At 42.4% G+C, this 22,950-nt stretch overlaps 1 protein-coding gene across 1 annotated transcript in view; it reads right to left on the minus strand.

Moving 5' to 3' along the window:
- Positions 1-1,120: 1,120 nt before the first annotated feature.
- Positions 1,121-22,950, minus strand: part of RHOJ (ras homolog family member J) — a 93,418-nt gene continuing 71,588 nt past the window's right edge. The window contains exons 3-5 of the mRNA XM_043919836.1: positions 14,226-14,390; positions 11,572-11,667; positions 1,121-3,437 (exon numbers count right to left, since the gene is read on the minus strand). Coding sequence (XP_043775771.1) covers positions 3,291-3,437; positions 11,572-11,667; positions 14,226-14,390 — 408 coding nt within the window. The 3' untranslated portion in view covers positions 1,121-3,290. The remainder of the gene's footprint in view (positions 3,438-11,571; positions 11,668-14,225; positions 14,391-22,950) is intronic.

The following is a 22,950-nucleotide window of genomic DNA, read 5'->3' on the forward strand; positions in this document are numbered from 1 at the left end:
TCAACCAGCTGACTGAAAAAAAGAATCTGTCTAACTAGCTCCTTGATCAAGCCATGAAATTGAGATTATATTACACTGTATATTTGTATCTTATTATAGTGGCCAATGTCATATATTTGAAATGCAGTTAGGATCTATAGGATAAACAGATGCAACTCAGGTAATATACCTACAAAACTCCAACTTAATATGTTGATAATGAGTAGATTCTAGTATGAAAGTTAAGTGTTGGTCACTTAGTGGTGTCCGACTCTGCAACCCCAGGGACTATAGCTGGCCAGGCTCATCTGTCCATGGAATTCTCCAGGCAAGAATATTGAAATGGGTTGCCATTCCTTTTTCTAGGGAATCCTCCTGACCTAGGGATTGAACCCAGATCTCCCGCATCGCAGGCAGATTCTCTACCATCTGAGCCACCAGTACAGATTATACAGTATGGGGATGAAAGGCATTGGACGGGAAGCAGAAAAGCTGAGACCTGTCCACCTTTGTCACAACATATCTCTCTTAACTCATCTGGGCTTGTATTTTCTCATCTGTACAATGAGGAGGTTGGGTTATAGCTTCTTCTATCTCAGAAAAGTCAAGACTACACCTTCAGTAGCGGTCTGTTGCCCCTTCTTGACTTTGAAGATGGTGTAGACCTTTAAAAGGGTCCTTGTTGAGATTTCTATGTCTTTTAATCATTGGTTTCAGAATATAGTTTTATTCAATTTTAAGGCAGAAAACTTTTTTGTAAGAGACATGAACTACCTATTGCCATGAAACAGGGAATACATGATTACTTTGGTGGAATGACATGAACTCTTTTAGGTTGCTTTGTTCTTCATTATTTTATTCAACAAGTAGCTCCTAAAACCTCTAAGAGCCTGGGCTCCACACAGACACTGTCTCTCCAGGTTCTGGTTCTAGGTGAGAGAGAGATCTCCCACTGTGAACAAGTTAATCTCTGTGGCCCATTAGGGAGGTGATGACCTGGGGAACCATTTGCCTGTTGAGTGCACACATCTGGAAAACTCTCCTTGGCAGAGCAAATACACTGTTCTCAATTTTTCATCCACATCAGTGAGGAGTGGCTCTTTAGCAAGACGTAACCACACAATAATGTAACAAAACCAGCTAACGGCACTTCATTTATTATAGGGCTAAATGCTCATTATTGTTTGTAAAGGATGAACTCAACATCTTCAGAGTTACAGTTTATACATGGTTGATTTCCATTTACAAAGAGAGAATGTCCTTGTTATCTCTAAATGTCAAGCTTTGACTTACAAAACTCCCGTTTTCTTTTAGGTGGGGTGTGTGTATATTCAAGAAAATGTTCAGCAACTAGATGGGAGAGAAGAGAAATAAAACTTGAAATGTAGAAGAAGGGAAAGCACATTTCAAAAATTCCAAACAAACAAAACCCAAAAAACTGAGGGGGTGTCATGGAAGGTCTTCACACAAAAGACCAATACTGTATGCTTCTTTTAAAATGTGCTTCCTCCAGGAACAGAAAGAACAAGAAAGACTGGATTTTTCCAACAGGAGTGTGAATCTAGAAATTCTTAAACTAAAATTCATGTAATTTCATTCTGCAAAGAGGCACTTTGCTTAGGCAGTTGAAATAAAAATAAAGTGCCTACCTGGGTGTTTCCAGGATAACTGTAAGCAAATAAGACTAATTAGAAGCCTTCACAGTCTCTAATTAAAAGCTAGGAAATAAATCACTCTGAGATACAAGAATCCCTGGATGTTTGGAAGAGTCTCTTTCCCAAGCCCAAAGTCCTGGTTCCATAGAGTACATCATTTTGGAAGCAGGGCACAGGTGGATCCAGAGCTTGGTACTCATGGATATAGACCAAAATACACATTTGGGACAATGAGTACAGGAAATAGGGAGGGGCAGTATTTTAGTACCAGTTATACTTGAAAAATATCCTTTAAAGAGAATGAGAGCTCCCATGGGACAAACTGAGAGGTACTTTCAGTTGAAGTGAGAGGAAAAATTGAGGCACTTTGGCTTAACCTTTGGGACTTTAAAACGCAACTTTTTTCATCCCATGATCAGTTGCTTCTTTGGAATCAAGTTGTTATTGGGCATGGGAGACAGTGTGAAATGAAGAGAGGAAATAGGCATACAGTGGGGAAGGGAGGGAGCAGGAAATTTCACTTTAATGAACAATAATTTTTTATAAGATAGGTCTGCCATATTCTCTTCCTAATCAGTTTGATTGAAAAACAGAAATCCTACTTTCTTAAAAGCACAGTTCATTTGTAGTTTTGAAGAGCCAACTCATTAGAAAAGACCCTGATGCTGGGAAAGATTAAAGGTAAGAGGAGAAGGGGGAGACAGAGGATGCAATGGTTGAATGGCATCACTGACTAAATGGACATGAGTTTGAGGAAACTCTGGGGGATAGTGAAGGACAGTGAAGTCTGGTGTGCTGCAGTCCAAAGGGTTGCAAAGAGTCAGACCTGACTTAGCAACTAAACAACAACAATGACAATATAATGTGGAAAAAATAAAGTGACCAATCAACGTAAGCATTTCTGGGGGTGAATCTTAGGCAATACATGTGGACCTGCAACAATCCAGATGGTGTTTCTTTCAATCGGGTTGAGAAATTACAGCTTCGTATATTTCCAAAAGTTTCAACATTTCCTTGTATCTTCTTACAGTCAGGCATTCAGAGGTACATGTTGGTTTTAATAGCTTTGGTAGAAACATGCTGAAAATAGGAATGAACATAAAAACCTTTTTCTTTAAGATAGTTTGGTGTGGTTTTTTAAGGCCTGAGTAAACTGGTAAATTAGTAAATTTCTTAAAATAATACAAATTAATGTAAGACACATAGTAGAACAGCAGATTCAAGAAAAAAAAAAAAGGTTAGTATCATATTCCCATGTTTTGTAAAAGACATCATGTAAGGCCACCAATACAAGAACCAAGTTCTTTTTTTTTTTTGGTTTTCCTGTGATGATTTCCTATCAGTTTCATGTTCTTGGAGGGGATGATGGAAACCTCAAGATGGCCCTGATTTTGTTTCCCACGTGGTCGGCAGTGGCCCTGGCTGGGATCTGGGCTCAGCATTCTCACGGAGTGTGCAACGTGGATGCTTCTGGCTGGTAGGGAGGAAGCGGCAGTTGGCTGGGAGTGTGCTGTGCTCGGGAGGGCTCACAGGGCGGAGGGGCAGTCCTCTGGGTCGGGACTTCCTCTCTGGTCACGCCCTCCTTTTGGCTTGAGCTGGGTCACAGAGATCGGCTGCCATTCTCACCCTCTGCGGGGCGGCGGGGGGTCTCACACCTCAGATAATTGAGCAGCAGTTGTGACACTGGGAACAATGTTTCTCCTTTCTCTTGGGATGGAAAATGGTGAGGATTGCTTCATCAAACACTGCTTTGAGGCCTTTCTGGGTCAGGGCCGAGCATTCCAGGTAGCACTGTGCTCCAATCTAAAACACAAAGAGAGGCGTGAGAGGAGAGAGGGCAAGGCACAGTGGCGTCTGCCCCCTGCCCAGCCAGGAGCCACCGCTGCGTGTCTGACACAGCCCGGGGATGGTTGGGATCATGTCTTTTCCTTCTGCGTTTCAACTTGCATCTGCTTTACTTTTTGAAGTTTTTACATATTTTGCTTTCTGATATTAACATTAAATGACTGTGGATTGCTTCTGATAAACAACAAATTTATTCATAAGTATAAGAACATAAAACATAAAAATTAAGAGAGGATTCAAAACCAGTGACTTAGTTTAAGTATTTTTTTGTGAACTACAGGGTAGGTGATGCTGTTTTTGGTGCCTTCTCATTTGTATGCAGAACATGTGAATGTGGTACAAGTGAAATGAATGCCCTTCTGTGCATAGTAGGGCAGGGTGTCAACTTGCTTAATAAAGCTCATAGAAAGAGAGTGGTTTTATAGAGAGTGATATGGCTTTAGAGGTCATTTTTGATTAAAATGCACTTCTGACAAGGTTTCTCTCAGCAAAGTAGTATCTGACTGGTTATATTATTCAGTTTTAAGATACATTAAAAGGCATATGTTAAGCAGTTAAAAAACTCCCAAAACACATAAAAATAAAGGTCATAAAATGTATCTACTGACACAGATATCCTCTTTGTCAATATACAGTCTATGTGTATTTAAATGACAAAATATCTTGTGCTTGCCTAGGGCTTTATTTCAAAGCTTTTGATGATTTCATATTATGACATATTGGATAATCACAGATCCCTATGAGAAATATAAAAATTCAGGCCAGAGTTACAGCTTCTCATTTTTAAAAAATTGCAGGTAGAGCAGCCCATGTTTGGCAGGCAACTTCATGAGATAATTCATGTGAGCAAGACCTGGGGTTTTAATTGCTCCCAAGCTCAGTATGAGCTAACAATTTGATGTGGACTTTTTAATATTAAGGACATCTGGAAAAATGCATTTATTATATGCTTCACATTATAAGAATAACTGAAAAATTAAAGTGTATCCAGGAGAGGGTGAATGGATGGAGAGCTCCTGGAAACCAACAGATAAATGACTAAAACAGGGTAGCAAAATCACATGCTGATTAGGGCCGTAGCTTAGGTAACAGTAAAATAGGGCTGGTACCAGACAACAGGGAGAGGTAGAGACTGCGGCGTCCTGTGGGTGCACACCCCTCTAAAGTTGGCAGTCTACTTGGCTTTGGACCATTGTGGTCATGCAGGAATGTTGGTTCATTGTTGCCATCTCTGTGTTTTTGAAGAGGACGTGGGCATTTGGATTTTAATTAATATTTACCAATTAAAAAATACTCTATTGGCCAAGCAAGACACTAACGTGGGGTGTCTTGGGCAGCAACCAGCCAATTTGTATTGCTTAAGGACACCCAACTAGAAAGTGAATGAGCTAGACCTGGAATCTGGGTCACTTGATGAGTGTTCTTTCCCTGATCCATGATGGAAACTCTGACCCTCATCACTCAACTCTGGTCAAGCTGGCAATGAAATGAGGCTGCCCACTTGTTTGAAAGTCCACAGATAAGAAAACTAAGCATGAGGTCAAATTGTTCTGGTGGGGTCCAGATATGCACTTTTCCCCTACATGGTTATTGGTTACTATATGAGCCAAAAAATTTCCCAAAGGAAGCATGTTACATATTGAAAACTTATTTTATGGTTTTGCTTTGACCATGGTCTGGATTAGAAAATAGCTTTTTTATATAATTAAAAACAATTGAATATAAGAGAGGGATAGTGAAGTGAAAGTCACTCAAGTCATGTCTGACTCTTTGCAACCCCATGTACTATACAGTCCATGGAATTCTCCAGGCCAGAATACTGGAGTGGGTAGTCTTTCCTTTCTCTAGGGGATCTTCCCAACCCAGGGATTGAACGCAGGTCTCCCACATTTCAGGCAGATTCTTTACCAGCTGAGCCACAAGGGAAGCAAGGGATAAGGATTAGAAAAATTTTTCCTAATAATGTTCTGAAATGTCATCTCTTACAGTTTGGGATTGTATTCAGGACTCAATATTAACACATGTGAAAAGCACACTAATTTAATGAATGTGTCTACTGAATGAGTGCTTGTAATGTTCTGGCTCTTGTCAGTCATCCTGAAAAAAATACCCAGAGCACGCCGTGGGACTGTTGTATCTAGAATACCTCCCCGCTAAGATCACAAGCCTCAACTGACTCTGGAAATTACAGGACAGCTGGACTGAGCCAGGTTCACATGTGGAATTCTGGACCATCTGGTCCTGCAAGATGGGAGAGTGCACATTTTCTCCTTCTCTTGTCTCTCCCCCGCCCCTGCCACAGTGCTGCTGACAACCTATCAGAGTTTGCCTTTTGATGGTGCAAGAGGAGTCCAAACTTGTCTTTCCCAATTCAGACATTTCTGAAGATAATCAAACAGTAGATCAAGGCATTATTGTGTAACTGGGTTAATATAGCATTATTTTGTACTGATAGTTACAGGAAAAGCAGCAAACAGATTTTGCGTGTGACTTGGGAAATATGTGTGAGAATCAGAACCCAGTTGTGAGGTTAGTATTGCTAACCAAGGATCAGGTGCTCTAATGGTCAGAGGAAAGAATTCATCCTGATGCAGGTAAGAATTATTCCCTACTACACAGCCATGTTATAGGGACTGCTGGAAAAAAACTGTGTGCCCTCCAAGATGCAAAATGCAAAACCATCCCAAGGAAATACAGCCTCTTTTATAGTAGCACCTTCATCTGCCTCTTGGAGCAGAGTGACCTACACTGTCAAATATTTAGAATCCATCTGCAAGTGCTCAGGATTCACAGATCTTTGTTTAGATATACATGTTAGCAATCTGGGACATGCTTTACCAAAATGATGTGTTTTCAGGAACAAAATAGAGACTGAGGAATGTAAACTGAGAGAACATTTTCCTGATAACTTTATAATAGCTGTAACTTAATGTTTCAGAAGCTGGGAAATTTATCAGAGGTATACAGAACATAAAAGAGTCTGACAAGAAGAAAAAAAACAGGCAAACAAACTCACAGTGACCAATCAAGTGAAAGAAAACCAAGTGCTTCTTCCAGGTGGTCCTTGTGGAGGTGGGACATGTTCTAGAATAAGATGAGGCATAACTGGAAGGAATAAAATGGAAGGTCTGCCCAGCTGCAGACATATCTGAGAGGACACAATGTCTACAACAGTGCTAGCTAGGTGAGCTAGACCTTGTGGAAGGGACACTGGGTCACTTAGGTGAGAGGTAAGTCTCTCACCATTCTCCTTTGCAGCTCAGAAAACTGATGTCCAGAGAGGTAAGGTAACGTCCCTAAGGCCATACAACTAAGAAAATGGCAGAGATTGGAATGTGTCTGTCTCCTGAGCCTAGTCTTAACCATTCTGTTGAGGTCTCTCTAGCAAATGTAAAGAAATGTGATGAAAGAGCAAAATAAACAGATGGAGATTTCGTTATGACAGAGTGACGATGAGAGACGAGAAGGAAAAGGAAGGTTGGTACTCTATGTAAATAGGGAGAAGAGATGTTAGTGCAATAAACAGTAAGCTGGTATCTAAAGAAATGGCTAGTAGCAGAGAAGCTCCTTATTTCTTATTTAAAATTTAGTAAAGTTATGCAGAGAGAAAGTTCAACTTGAGAGCCACATGATGGAAAGAGAACCAAAGGACTTGTGAGAAAGATTCCATCTCAATAAATTAGCATGATTACCAAACTGCTGAAAGAGGAAAAGTGTTTCTAGGCTGGATACATTGGCTGCTGATTTTTTTTTTCAAGAATTGGTAGAAATTGCCAACTCAAGGGTGGATAATGTGAGCGTACTGCTTGAGCATAGGTTATTATGAGGTGTTGGGGATTGTGGCTTACTGAACAGAATATATTGGTTTGGGTTTTTCTGTACCATCTTATGAACTTTCGGGCCAACCCAATGCCTTATTTAAAAAACTGTTTAAAAGTTGCAATTGATGAGGAAATGCTGGATTGTGCTGCCAGATGTATTGATTTTTTTAAGAAGTCAGAAATGTGTATATTTACATGAAGTTTCCAAATTGCTCAATGTTGGCCACTAAATCACATCAAAAATACCCATGTTGGTTGATCAAAACATTTGTGAGTGAAATTTGGGCCATTACTTGCATGTATCAGTCTCCCTAATTGGAATTTGATCTCCCCAGTCCCCTAGTTTTGTCCACCTGACAAACTTATTATCCTGGCTCAGTTATTGGCTTCTCCAAGAAACTGACTCTGAGTCCGTCTCCTAAAACGCGTCCGTCACTGTCTCCTCTCTGCTACCCCAGTGCACGTGTCTATTCTATTTGTTCAGTTGGTGCGCTTTAGCTTGCCTGTCTCTCTTGTCTTCTGGGCTGTGGGCCTCCTGAGGGCAGGGCTGTCTCCCTCTGATCTCTGTAGCCCAGATCCCAGAGGTGAAGTGACTGATTTCCCATGAGCACAGGACAAAGTGGAAATGGCCAGCACACAAAACAAGGAGGGTCATGGTGACCCTCACAGTCAGCGGGAGGGTATTAAAGACTCGATGAGCATTGATGACAGGGTTTTTGTTGCAGTTTTGCTGCTTTAAACCCCACTGGTGCAAGTCAAAACCCAAGAAACGGGTGCTAAGACAAAGAGTGAGAATAGCAATAAAAAATGCACAGGGTGAAGAAGATGATAGGAGAGGCCAAAAACTGAAAAAAGGAAAATGGTCCAGTGTTTTATTCAGAAATACCTTAGGAAGACTGAGCTTAGAACACCATGTTTAGATTGTATTCAGTGGAATTGGGAAAGAGAATGCATAAAGCATCACCAGCGTCATGATCTTAGAGCTAAAGTGGCACAGATTAGGTATTAATTATTGCCAAATAAGTCCAGCTACAGTACAGACATACACAAATGACAAAAGGATGGGAAGAGTAGGCTGAAAATTAAAAACAATAATGAAAAGAAGAGGAAGGTAAAGCAAGTAAAGGGATAACAATGACTATTTATTATAAACTGATATAAAACATTTACATAAATGTAGTTGACTCTAGAGTGTAAATAATAGGAAATATGTATGACAGGAAAATGTCTCATAAATAAAATGCCCTTTCAGATAAAAAAGAGATGATAGATGAAAAACATTTTGGAAATTGAAAAGTACTGAACAAAAGTATATAAAAAATCTGAACTTGCAAAGTGTTTAAGTTATGGGGAGAATATACACATTAAAATAGGGGCCTTTAGGGACTTCCCTGGTGGTCCCGTGGTTAAGACTTCACTTTCCTGTGCAGGGGGTGCAGGTTTGATCCCTGGTTGGGGAGCTGATACCCAACATGTCTCATGGCAAAAAAATAAAAACATTAAACAGAAACAATACTGTAACAAATTCAATAAAGACTTTAAAAATGGTCCACATCAAAAAAAGCCTTTAAGAAAGATACGGGGCTTCAGTCTATAAACAAAGAAGCCCCAAACCTAAGGGTTTCTTTTCAGATTAGAGGGGGGAGGTAGAAGAGCATGGTGGTTAAACACAGTTTCACATCCTGGCCCTGCCACTTTCTAGCGAGGCGATCTTTGCTTCTCTGAGCCTCAGTTTCCTCTAGCAGAGTGGAGGTAATAATATGTACACCTTGGGGGGCTGCTGTGAGGATTAATTAAGACAAGGCACGTAAAGCGCTTGGCATGAAGCCCAGTGCACTGAAAATACTCCATAAATGTTAGCTGTTATTATAAACTACTTGACAGGAAAGTCAGGGAGCAGAGAAACCTAAAACATCTCTATAATTACACGAATTGTGATGAAACAAGTTAAACTCTTGCTTGGTTTTCTTCTAAATTGGATTTTGTAAGCTAAACATGATTTTTGCTGTATCTGAGAGCAGTTGCTAGGAGAAACTGGCAAAAGGCAATGAAGTGGTGAACTCAGCCATTGTTCCTAAAATAAGTATGAAATGAGATGGGAGGCTCTGGAACGACTTCTTCGCAGAGGGAAAAAACAACTTCCCAAATGAGAAGTCAGTCTAGGACGTTGACAGGACGGTGGTGGGAGAGACTCCAGAAGCAAGGGACACAGAAAACAAATCTCTGCACAAAGCTCATGCTGAGCCTTTGGAGCCTCCTCGCTGTGAAAGATATCTAGCTGGGAATCACAGACAATCATTTGTGGAACTGTATGTTTAAGTACTTTAGGGAGAGAATGGAAGCTGGATGTTTGAGGAAAAGGAAGAAGAACCTGTAGAAATGTGCCCATTTCTTAAAAAAAGTTTTGGCTGTGTCACATGGCATATGAAATCTTAGTTCCCCAACGAGAAATTGAACCTGTGTCCTCTGTGTGGAAGTGCAGAGTCTTAACCATTGGACCACCAGGAAGTCTGACATGTGCCCATTCTATAGGTGGGAAAAGAAATGGTTTGAGGAGATGGTTTACAAAAGATCAGGTGCATGGGGGTGGGGAGATCAGGATGATCCCCTGGAGTAGGAAATGGCAGCCCACTCCAGTGTTCTTGCCTGGAAAATTCCATGGACAGAGGAGTCTGGCGGGTTACAATCCAAAGGGTTGCAAAGAGTCGGACATAACTGAGCAATTGAACACACACACACACACACACACAAGCACACACACACACCCCTATTATCAGCTGTGTGAATCAAACCTATTCATCTCCCTCAGACTCTGGGTCCTCAACGGTAAGAGAAGACCACTGCTCTCTCTACCTAAGAGGGGAGCAAGAGGCTGAAATGAGATGGAGCTTGTAAAGTGCTTAGTGAGTACAGGATGGGTGGCTCCCATTGCTGTTTCTCACATTACCATCCCTAGAAGCATAGTGCTAAGTCACTTCAGTCGTATCCGACTCTTTGTGACCCCATGGACTGTAGCCTGCCAGGCTCCTCGTCCATGGGATTTTCAGGGCAAGAATACTGGAGTGGGTTGCCACTTCCTCTCCAGAGGATGTTCCCAACCCAGGGATTGAACCTGCATCTTCTACATTGGCAGGCAGGTTCTTTACCACTAGCACCACCTGGGAAGCCCCCTAGAAGCATTCAGTTTCTCAAATATTTGTGAGATGTTCTTATGTATTACATCCATAGAAACAGAATTTTATTTAAGTCATTTCTATTCAAATGCATCACTTAATTTTGTTGCCTATAAGAAAGGTTTAATAAGAGAAATGCATGCATTTTTATTCACAAAAAATTGGTAACTAATGTGCCTCTTGACCTATTTAAAAGCAGGGGACCCCTAACTCTGCCCCAGGGCATGCATTTGCAGAGTTAGTTAAATAAAGTAAAAGAGAAATTTCTGAGACCTTTGGTTTGGCTTGATGGCTTTGTGACTAAATCAACGAGGAGGTTATGGAAATATGATTTATAAACCCCCTTTTGCATCTGGTACCTCATCCTCTCATGTACATGTTAGTGTCTGCTTTTGTGCACATCTTGGCAGTAAATGGGAGACAGATTTAGTCTAAATTGTTTTCCCAACAAAATCATTCTTTAGCTCGTAAGAATGAAGAAAGGACCATGGAAAGGATCATGGAAACTGTTCCAGCTGTGAGCAAGTAGCTATTATCTGTGAATAGCCCCTTGGATTCTTTGGCTAGTTACCTTTTGGACCATGGTACTCTTTTAAGATGCTGTTGGTGACATAATCCAGCTCCTCTAAGTGGCTACTCATTATAGGGTGAGAAAGACTAAACAAATATAACCCTGCCAGATGCAAATCTAAGCTTCTCTCAGGAAAATCACAAAATGCCTTTTATGGAGTCATTTAAATGAGTTACATGGATAATAAGCAGTGAGATTTACAAATATCTATCTAATGACTCCCTTTATTCATACTCAATATGGCAAATGGATATTCTAGAGGTTGCTAAATCAAATGATAAGTGCTTCAGCTGTTTAAATTCATCAAGTTTCTTTCTTAATGAAAACCAGACAGTGCTGGCTGACAAGAATGCTAACCAAATGGTCCCTTCCAGCCTGAATTGAACAGAGGGAAGTGTATATAAAGCAGAGAGATGATTTTGAACATACTGCACTTTAAAGCAAAAGCCTATGTAGCGCTTCCATTCTAAAGCATACAGCAAACTCGTCTCTCAGAAACCATTGAAAATGAAATTTAAAATCGGTACCGCTTTTGCAAGCTTCACACCATGCTCGTAAGTGAGAGGTTTCTCCTTCATGTATAGCAAACGGGCCAAAGTTTTGGGGTCATCTCGGAGATCAATCTGGCAAAAAACACACATGCAATACATTTATTCACTTTTTCAGGCCTTACCAGATATTTCAAACCATGACATAATAGAGATGTTTTCCCACTTGACACTCAAGAAATTGCTGAATTTTCTTTAAGTAAGTGCATACACATGGCCATATTGTGTCTAGAAATTAAAGTGAGTTCTTTGTAGATGTATACCCTAGGCTTTCCTTATAGTTTTGCCTTCAAAACTATTATCCTGGGAAAGTGAAGGTGAAAGTTGCTCAGTCCTGTCTAACTCTTTGTGACCCCATGGACTGTCAGTCCATGGAATTCTCCAGGCCAGAACACTGGAGTGGGTCGCTTTTCCTTCTCCAGTGGATCTTCCCAACCCAGAGGTGGAACCCAGGTCTCCCACATTGTAGGCAGATTCTTTTTTTTTTTTTTTCCATTTATTTTTATTAGTTGGAGGCTAATTACTTTACAATATTGTAGTGGTTTTTGCCATACATTGACATGAATCAGCCATGGATTTACATGTATTCCCCATCCCGATCCCCCTTCCCATCTCCCTCTCCACCCGATCCCTCAGGGGAGTGTGGATGTCTCATGCATCCAACCTGGGCTGATGATCTGTTTCACCCTTGATAATATACATGTTTTGATGCTGTTCTCTCTAAACATCCCAGCCTTGCCTTCTCCCACAGAGTCTAAAAGTCTGTTCTGTACATCTGTGTCTCTTTTTCTGTTTTGCATATAGGGTTATCATTACTGTAGGCAGATTCTTTACCAGCTGAGCCACAACGGAAGCCCAAGAATACAGGAGTGGGTAGCCTATCACTTCTCCAGCAGATCTTCCTGACTCAGGAATCGAACTGGGGCCTCCTGCATTGCAGGAGGATTCTTTACCAACTGAGTTATCAAGGAACTTTCACTATTACCCTGGGAGCTGAGGACTTATTCAAATGATTCTGCGGCTGTTTCAAATGCTTTTGAAATTTCCTGTTTATTTCTAGACCCTACTTATAGGATATACAAAATAATCAGTCTTATTACTTTGCAGTGATGCCTCATTTGGTCTCTAGTTATATTACCAATTCTCTAATAGTTTATTTCCTGGCTCTGATTATATGTATATTATATACATAGACTTTTCCAAACCAAATCTTCATACTCAAAGGGATGAAGATTTGTCACTTGTGAGGATATTCTAAAGAATGTGCTGTAGGCTCTGAAGGCAAGTTCTAAAGAGGAATTTCCAAGGGGCTTGCTTAAGGAATAAACATTAATCTTTTCAAACATAGAACTACTTCAAAAATAACGTCCATGTGTGGATGAGGGGTGAAAATTTAAATATTTAAGTTGCTTTAATCTCTCACTGTGTGTGTGAACCCATGCATACATGCATGCGTGTCAATATGGGCACATCAAATCTTGTGTTTTAAAGAAAAAATGACATTAGGGTCCCCTTTGAAAGCCCATTTCTCAGCTTTACAACTTTGTGGGTGGGTTTTATTTTTTTGCCCTAATTTTTTAACTTAGTGTCCATGAGTTAGAAAAGGATTTGGATCATACAAAGATGTTGGCATGTCCCATCATATATTTTCTTACCAAATCGTCAAACATTATCATCTAGAGTTAAGGCAAAAGATTTTATTTAAACAAACAAATAATTATCTTTCAGAGCAGAAGTGTTAATTGTATTTATGGATCTGTTAGTTCTCTGTCCACATATTCTCTTGGAAATATTTTCCTTTCTCTTACTCACTTAAAAATTTCTCTTGGTCAAGCAGACTGTAAAATGAGAGACAGAAAACAGCTGCATATGAAACAGACAACAATAAAGCTCTTCAGTATCATTACATTTCTATGTCTTTGGGATAGTAATTTGGGTTTTAACATAGCAAAGAACAATCTATTTAAAACTATAAAAAACTAGAACAATCTCTAATGTGTTTGGGAACTGGCTTACTGTTGGAAATTCAAACTACGGAACTTTATTAGCTTTCAAAACACTTTAAAGTCTTTTACAATTGCAGCTTTGTCTGATATATATCTGTTTTAATATCATTTCTAAGATCTGAAAGACCAGGGTCCTTCAAGGGAATAGGGAACAGTGACTTTCTGTCTTCCTTTTCAAGGACTGTTATTGAGGAGTTTCTGTCATAATGAGCCTCTTCTGATTGCTGTGGTCATTTTGACATTCACACCTATTTTGTGACTTTCAAACAATCATGGATTTTAGATATAAAAAAATTAGGTAATAAGTGTAATTGACATCTACACCTCATTCCCCTGACTCAGAACTGGAGAAGGGTGTCTGTTTAAAAAATGACTTTGTTTTTTAAACACAAAAAGTGGAGAGAAGAATTTTTAAAGGCCCCACAGAAACTTCCTGTTACATATGCTTTCAACCGTGGGCTAGATAACCACGTGGTTCATAATAAAGGCTGTGCATAGGACTGTTGTACCTGAGACCCCGTATTCAACAGTGTTTGGTAGAATAGGATGTTCTGGGAATGCCTACAGGGTCTTTGCATTTTGGTAAACCCTCCACGGCCACCCTACCCAGCCACGCCGCCTTCTAACCTGGGTCCCTATGAGGACGTAAGGCACGTGAGGCATGCAGTCCTTCAGCTCCGGGACCCACTCCTCCTGGACGTTGTGATAAGAGGCAGGGTTTACGACAGAGAAGCAGATCAAAAACACATCAGTGTTGGGGTAGGAGAGCGGCCTCAGCTGGTTGTAATCCTCCTGTGGGAAGAGCAAAGAGTCTGTGTGTTTGTATTGATGCAACAGGGGGAGGTGCGGCCCGTGTGGTTCCAGGAGTGACGCAGACTTTGGATTCCACAGCAGCGTCCTCTGACACTGTTCCTTCCCGACCCCGGAATCTGGGGGTTCCCTGTATTACCAGAAGTAAAGGAGCCGTCAGCCAGGAAAACACTGTTGTGTACAGAGCAATTATGAATTGACCTCTTTTAAGATGAACTAAAAAAAAAAAAAAACCCTTTAAAACATTTTAAAATAGTTTTAGTGGGATAATTTACATACTATAAAGTTCATCCGTTTAATGTCTATAAGTCAAGAAGAATTATTGCGATTCTTGTGTCTATGGGAATTGTGTTGTATTGAATATGGATTTAAATTAGTGGGCCATTGGCCAAGGCACAGAAATTCTCTCCTTATGTAATTTTTAAAAAATTGAATTGAAATTCAATTTAGAATAAGCTAACTAAAATGCAAAGCAACGAGTTGTTGCTAAAGCATACACCACAATATTTGAAGAAACATACTGTGTGAGGGGTTAGAGCTAAGAATTTGGGATTTGTTTCTAAATCTACCTAAAAGCCATATTGTGACCTAATAAATAAAATACCAGATTAATGAATTTTCCCCAAAGACTTTTCAGACCAGAATATGCTTTGTGGTTGCATAAGATGTTTATGTATATGCTATTTTAGTGGGAGATGATAGAGAAAAAGAAAAACGTTGGATCATCTCAACTTTGGGAAAAGTCAGCAAGTACCCTTTATTGTATGTAAAATATTTTAGGAGGTTCCAAGGTAAAATCTGCTATTTCATTAGAAGTTTTTATCTATTGTCATAGAATTTGGTAACAAGTGCACTGTAACTTTGTGTGTGTGTGTATATTTTATATGTATATACTATATACACATATTAATAATACATGTTCTCACATACCACAATATGTCACAAATGTTCATGCACACTACAGTACACTTCATATACATATACATACTACATCCAAGCAGACATTATACATACATAGGTGCAACCAAATCTGTATTTTCACAGTTACATTGTCCATTTCTATGTACATATGTGTATCAATTCATTTATTAGGGTCTGTCCTTACTATTCTAACATTAAAAAAATTACAAAACATATGTGCTCATTGTAAATATTAAAACATTATGTAAGGACATAGAATTAGAAGTAAAAGTTTGTTTCTATCCAGTGCTTTATCTCTAATAGTTTTTCCTCTCTTCCCAGATGGAGCCATTATGTAACAGTATCCTTCCAAACTTTTAACATTTATTTACATATATAACATATACATGTTTATTTAAAAATTAATTGATTATATAGCTTAAATTGTTGTGTGATTCTTGCTTTTTTAAAAGATTTTGTTTATTTATTTGGCTGCATCAGGTCTTAGGGAGGCATGTAAGATCTTTATTGCATCACGTGAGATCTTTCATTGCAGTGTGTGGACTCTCTAGTTGTGGCCCAGTTACTTGCTCCACAGCATGTGGGATCTTAGTTCCCCGACCAGGAATTGAACCCATATCCCCTGCATTGCAGGATAGATTCTTAACCACTGGATTACCAGGGAAGTCCTGATATTTGCTATTTTAAACTTAATATGTATGGATATTTAAAAATATCGACCTCACTATCTTTCTATTGACTCTAATAACATCTTTATTAAAAGGGGGTGCACATGGCCATGTACACATGTGCCTGGGAGGATCCCCTTTCGAATGTCAGGCGCGGTCATCTCTGGTTGGTCAGCATGCATTTATCTGTCATTTAGTACCCAGCACACAGGGGCTCAGTACACTATTACTGCTTCTAATTCTATCACAGCCTAAGCAAAATACAGTGCAGGCTGGCAAGGATGCTGAATAATCCTAAAATCCTAAAAAAGTGAACTAGAAACACACAAAAAGTCAGTTATTGTGGCTTATTTACCACATTTCTATGAAAGCAATTAATTGGGAGTTGAATATGTTGCTTAAAAACTGATTGGGCCAGGCCTATGATTGCATCTCAGTCAAGTTGTACCCATGTCTGTGTGTGTGTATGTATGCATGTTGAGGCGGGTAGTGGTGGGAGGGGACAACATCTTTTATCAGTGCCTCCTTCTCTGTACACAACGAGCCCTAAAAGCCAAACCTCTCCCAGGGTCTCTCTCCCCTCTCTATTCTCTCTCCTCTCTCACGGTAGTTGTGAAGTCCACAAGCTAAGAACTCTCCTTCCCAGCCCATGATCTGTGGGTTCATGACACCACCTGCTCCCTGTCACTTCATCCTCTCTGCATTGGCATAAATGGAGTAGGGGCTGTGTTGTTTTTTCTTGTGCCCCACTTACACTCCGTCCATAGCAAATATTCCATAAGTGCTATTGACTGACTGGATGACACGGGGCCTGCTGTGATCTGCAAATGAACACATGGCTTTTCTATGGATCATTTATTGTAGTTTTCATAAGAATCACCTGGGGAGATTTAAAAACCTCCCGATGCCCTGCTAGCCAACTACCTGCCTCTTCCTTCCCTACCCTGGGATCAGTGAAATCTGAATCTCTTGAGAGTGGGTTTGGGCATCTGGGTATTCTGATTTCACTGGCCTGAGGTTGGCATGGAGTTGAGAACAACTGAATTACATCACCTTGACTACCAACTGAAGATATATCAAGGGCTTATTACTAAGGGTCAGGCACTGTTTCAAGCTCTTTCATGCATGATCTTGTTGAATCCTATCACTAGCCCTGAAAGATGGTACATCAACTTCCAAATTTCATAGAAGAGGAAATTAAGGGTTAGAGAAATTCAGCACTGGACCAAAATTACAGAACTTAAACACCAGGATAGTGTATTTGGCCTGAATCCATCTCTAGCTCTTAATTGTGAACACGTAATTTGTTTCAGACCAGAATTTTAAGTGACAGATTAAGCATTTTCTTGAAAATTCAGTTCTCTAGGAATCATAATGTGGACTGATGCTTTACCCAAGGATCTAGGAAAAGAAATGTTAGACCCTGGGGTGGGTGTAGTTACTTACTTCTATAGATCTAAAGAAAGGCCTGTCTCTAGGTCTGCATCTACCAGCAAGCACCACCAGATGGCAGCAGACACTGTATATTTAAAACCTCAAAGCCTAAAAAAACAACACAATTGGGAGAAAAGTCACAACTAGACAAATCGGGTTACAACTAGATAAGCAAATAATTGGTGGTCTGAAAGGATCATGTTTACTTGAGTTTGAGAGTTTACCCAGAAACTCTCAAAGGAATTCTACTTATATTACGGGAAAGTTAGGAACACCCTGGGTTGCTGGATTAACTGTAGGTGGGAAGGTGCCAGCAGTTTGGTTTGTTGATAATTTTTTCTCCTAGTAGGCCCAGCTGGGTGACTTCTGACTGCATCCTTCATTGGGCTTTATGCTGCTCTGTATTCTGGATCTCTCTTCTGTGGAAACTTTAGTGCTGCTCTATGTACTGTGCTGTGCTTAGTCGCTTAATGGTGCCCGACTCTTTGCGACCCCATGTACTATAGCCCACCAGGCTCCCCTGTCCATGGGGATTCTCCAGGCAAGAGTACTGGGGTGCGTTGCCATGTCCTCCTCCAGGGGATCTTCCCCACCCAGGCATTGAACCCAGGTGTCCCGCATTGCAGGTGAATTCTTTACCACCTGGGCCACCAGGGAAGCTCAGTCCTGCTGTATAATTCCAATTAAAAAGATTAATTAATTTCCTACTGAATGCCTAGCATATAGCATTCAGGATGCTATAAGAACTATACAAGGTAAATAAGAATTGGAAATCTGGTGGGGAAAAAAAAATGAAAATATGGGAAACAATTCGATTTATGTGAAAGTGAGAGGTGCAATTTCTCTTGTGTTAGTTGCTCAGTCGTGTCCAACTCTTGTGACCCCATGGACTGTAGCCCACCAGGCTCCTCTATCCATGGGATCCCCCAGGCAAGAATGCTGGAGTGGGCAGCTATTCCCTTCTCCAGGGGATCTTCCCAACCCAGGGATCAAACCCAGGTCTCCTGCATTGCAGGCAGATTCTTTACCACTGAGCCACCAGGGAAGCCTTGCTTTTAGTTAACTCCCTGATAATAGAATACTATAGAATAGTTTTTGACCGAGTTGGGAAAATACAATTCCAAGGCTGGAAGAGGTCTTAGAGATCACTAGTGCAGTGGCTCCCAGAGGAGCATGGGCATCACCTGGGAGCTCGTGAGGGATGCACATTTCCAGGTGCTGGCCAGCCTTCTGAAGCTGAGGTTCTGGGAGCAGGGCTGCCCGCTCTGTGACCTAATGGGTCCTCCAGGTGACTCCACTGTAGACACTGAATGACTGAATCGGGGCCACAGAGCAAGCGCACCATTAAAGAAGGCTCACACCTGGGCTGGCCTGACTCATTTCAGCTCTTCTTCCCCACGGACTGCAGCTGTGAAACACGCAGGGGCTTCAGGCTTAATATAAGTAAGTGTTCCCTCGGACTGAGGGCTGGGGACTGGGAGGTTGGGGGACTTGAATTTGCACCAGCTGATAACTTGATTCTTTTTTTTTTTTGCAATGGAGCACGTTTTGAGTGGGAATCCTTGGTGGCTCAGCAGTAAAGAATCTGCCTACTGGTGCAGGAGATGCAGGTTCGATCCCTCAGTCAGGAAGATTCCCTGGAGAAGGGAATGGCAGCCCACTCCAGTATTCTTGCCTGGAGAACCCCATGGACATAGGAACCTGGCGGGCTATAGCCTGTGGGGTCACAGGGTCAGACACGACTGAGCGACTAAACCACCATGACCATGTTCTGAGTCTTGGTTGGATGCACACGTGTTGAGATGGGGTAAAGGGTCAGTGGTCTATCTGGTATTTGAGATCCCTTCCAATGTTGAAACTGATAATGGAAGACTGCAACAGTGACTTGAAAGGGGCTTCAAGGGCTAAAGTAGACAGAGGCTGGGGTAGGGGTGGGGGTGGAGAGAAGGGTGGGATGTTGTAAAGGTAGGCTTTTGAGTGCTTTTCACCCAACTTTACTCTGAGGGCAGGATAGTGTTTGGTTTGAAGACAAATCTCATGTTCTGGGGGTAACTATGGGTGATTATCAAACAAGAAAAGCTCAGAGACAGCCTCAGCCTCAGACAGGCTAAACACTTGTGTTTGAAATACGTCTGGATCAGCCACACCGTGATGGCACAGATGGTGAGGAAGTGAAACCATTAGGCCAGCTCTCCTCAGACTTTACGCGTGTTTAAATTACCTGGGGAATCTTGTCAGTATGCAGATTCTTATTCAGCATCAGGTCTGGGATGAAGTCTGAAAAGTTGCATTTCTGATGGGTTTCCAGGCGGCGGTGCTGGTCCTGGGACCACACTCTGAGTGTGGAGGAGAGGAGAGTGGCACCGAGCAGTCCCTTCACCCCTCCTCCCCCCACACCCACGTCAAATTGGAAATAAACATCTGCTTCCTCTTGGTTGAATGATATTTACCCCAGATTTTCAGCACGGTCTCATTTTTTTTTTTTTTTTTGACAAAGCAAGAGATTTTATTGGGAAAGGGCACCCGGGTGGAGAGCAGTAGGTAAGGGAACCCAGGAGAACTGCTCTGCCGCGTGGCTCTCAGTCTTGGGTTTTATGGTGATGGGATTCGTTTCCGGGTAGTCTTTGGCCAATCATTCTAATTCAGAGTCTTTCCTGGTGGCACACGCATTGCTCAGCCAAGATGGATGCTAGCAAGAGGGATTCTGGGAAGTGGATAGACACGTGGTGTTTCCTTTTGACCTTTCCCGAACTCTTCCGGTTGGTGGTGGCTTATTAGTTCCGTATTCCGTATCAGGATCTCCTCTGATGTCGTTGTCTTCTCATCCTGGTGTACTGTAGTTTTTCTTGTTTGAGCATCATTTTAAGGTGAGATCAGGTCAGCTGTCTTCTCTATAGACCAATCCAGTGTAGGGGCCTTTGGAAGTGGGAATTAATCGGTTGGGGCACTCTGGCCAGTTGTCCGTGTCAGGAGGAGACCAGGGACAAAAGGGTCCCAGTTGCCGCTGCTGGGTCTGGTCCATTGGCAGGCAAGCTGGCCCCTGAGTACCCCGAGTGGTCAGGATGTCAATCTCAGCGAAGAAGATGTCCCTTCGTGGTCGCCATTTGTTGCAGGAAGGGGGACCCCTTCCAGGGCCCGAAGCTGGGCTCTTGTCTAACACTCGGAAATGAATTGTCCGAGGAGACACATGCTGACAAAGCAAGAGATTTTATTGGGAAAGGGCACCCGGGTAGAGAGCAGTAGGTAAGGGAACCCAGGAGAACTGCTCTGCCGCGTGGCTCTCAGTCTTGGGTTTTATGGTGATGGGATTCGTTTCCGGGTAGTCTTTGGCCAATCATTCTAATTCAGAGTCTTTACGGTCTCACTTTTATATTCTTCCGTAAGTACCCTTGGATCTGTCAGGCTTGGTTTGGAAAATGTAGGCAGCACACAGAGGGCAGGAGTGTAGTAAACATGGGCTAGATAGACCTATTCACAGGGTTCAATTCCAGCCCGGCCTGTGGCTACTGTGGGACCTGGGGTACGTTCTCCCTGCCTCAGTTTTCTTATCTGTAAAATAGGTTGATAACAGTGTTGGCCTCTGGAGAAGGCAATGGCACCCCACTCCAGTACTCTTGCATGGAAAATTCCATGGATGGAGGAGCCTGGTAGGCTGCAGTTCATGGGGTCACTAGGAGTCAGACATGACTGAGCGACTTCACTTTCACTTTTCACTTTCATGCATTAGAGAAGGAAATGGCAACCCACTCCAGTGTTCTTGCCTGGAGAATCCCAGGGATGGGGGAGCCTGGTGGGCTGCTGTCTATGGGGCCGAGGACACGACTGAAGCGACTTAGCAGCAGCAGCAGCCGCAGTGCTGGTCTCAGAGGGTTGCTCTGAGAATAAAATGTGTTAGTGTTTGTAGACCACAGACCTGTGTCTTGAACACAGCAGGTTCTTTAGTGGTTGAGAGTTCATCCTCCCTTCAGCTCCATTTTTTCATGAGGAGAAAAGTATGATTGTGTCCTGAGATTATTCTTAACCAATAACTTGTCACAGGAGTCAACTTCCTTACCCCTGCCCCCAGTTTGAACACTTCTAAAACCACATTAAGAGGCACATGAGCAAGAGAGTTTGAGTCACTCACTGGGGAAGAACATTTGTTCTGAGGTTTTAGGCAGACTTTCCATAGAGAGTTGATGTTGGATTCTGGGCTCCAGAGGGCCCTTGGGTCAGCTGATAAGAAACAGGAAGGCTCCTGTCCTTCCAAGTGGGCCCTGGGTTGCTGTTAATGAACCCCTGATGTACTTGCCTCCCTACCTGGTCATATGTCTTTCTTTCCAGCCCCTGTGGAGGTGTAGGGGGTGCGGGGTTTCAGGGCGAGGGGCGGAAGGGTTTCAGGATTTAGGGCAGTGAAGATGCTTGGTGTGCCGCCCTGACTGAGTGAGCAGTGCGACTGATGGCTTTCCTGCTCTCAGACACTCATGGTCACTGGGGCTGCTGTGGTTGCTCGTGACAGACACCATTCTGTACTTGCCCACAAGCAGACAGCCCTAATCCAGTGGTGCTCATGTGCCAAGAACTCAGGGGTTTATCATGCTGAGAAGCCAGGCCCCTGACCCCAGGAGAGTCTCATTTCTCCCTGCAGCACAGCTAACTGCCACTTTTGCAAATGCTGTCTTTGAGATACCTCTGTCCTGGGGTTCGCCCTGAGAGGCTGTAGTTGCAGCAGGGTTTTACTCACATTGCTCCTGCAGGCCAGGGCCCGTGAGAGGAACAGGTGAGGTGTCTTAGTACCGGGACTGGTCCCACTCTAGGGGGCCAGCTGGGGTGGGGGGAGGTGGGGGTTGCCCGGTTCTGGGCTGTGACCTGGGAGACACCCTTCTCCCGTTTTGGCATTTCTCAGCCAGCAAATGTCCTGGCTTGTAGCAGCATCCCCCATCCTGCTTCCTGCTCTCCCCTAGTCTCTCATGCAGTTGTTTAGTCACTAAGCCGTGTTGGACTTTTTTGCGACCCTCTGGACTGCAGCCTGCCAGGCTCCTCCATCCATGGGATTTCCCAGGCAAGAATACTGGAGAAGGTTGCCATTCCCTTCTCCAGGGGATCTCCCTGATCCAGGGATCGAACCCACATCTGCATTGCAGGTGGATTCTTTACCGCTGAGCCACTGGGGAAGCCCAAGTCTCTCATGAACATGCTTTAAAACTGGCCTGTAAGCATGTTGTGAAAAAGTCGGCTCCAGACTCTGTAGTCAAGCCAAAGACCTTAGCTCTGGAAATCCCTCTCAGAAAGCCTCTCAGCCACATGCTACTGGGGCATATGTTGTGCAGGCTGGGTAGGCAGGATCTAAATAGGTTCAGCTGACAGACCTGGGCCTTATTGCCTCCCTGGTGTGAGCTGGGAGTAACATGCAGAGTGACCCTGTGAAAAAGCCCTTCACTTCATTGCCTAACTGAATGTTTGGAATTCTGTCGAACAGATGAACCGGAGTTCTGAAGACTGTCTTCAAAGAGCTCCACTCACAGCCCAAGTATCCGTTT

This window comes from Cervus elaphus, chromosome 12 (genome assembly GCF_910594005.1).
Source record: "Cervus elaphus chromosome 12, mCerEla1.1, whole genome shotgun sequence".
Classification (NCBI taxonomy): Eukaryota; Metazoa; Chordata; class Mammalia; order Artiodactyla; family Cervidae; genus Cervus; species Cervus elaphus.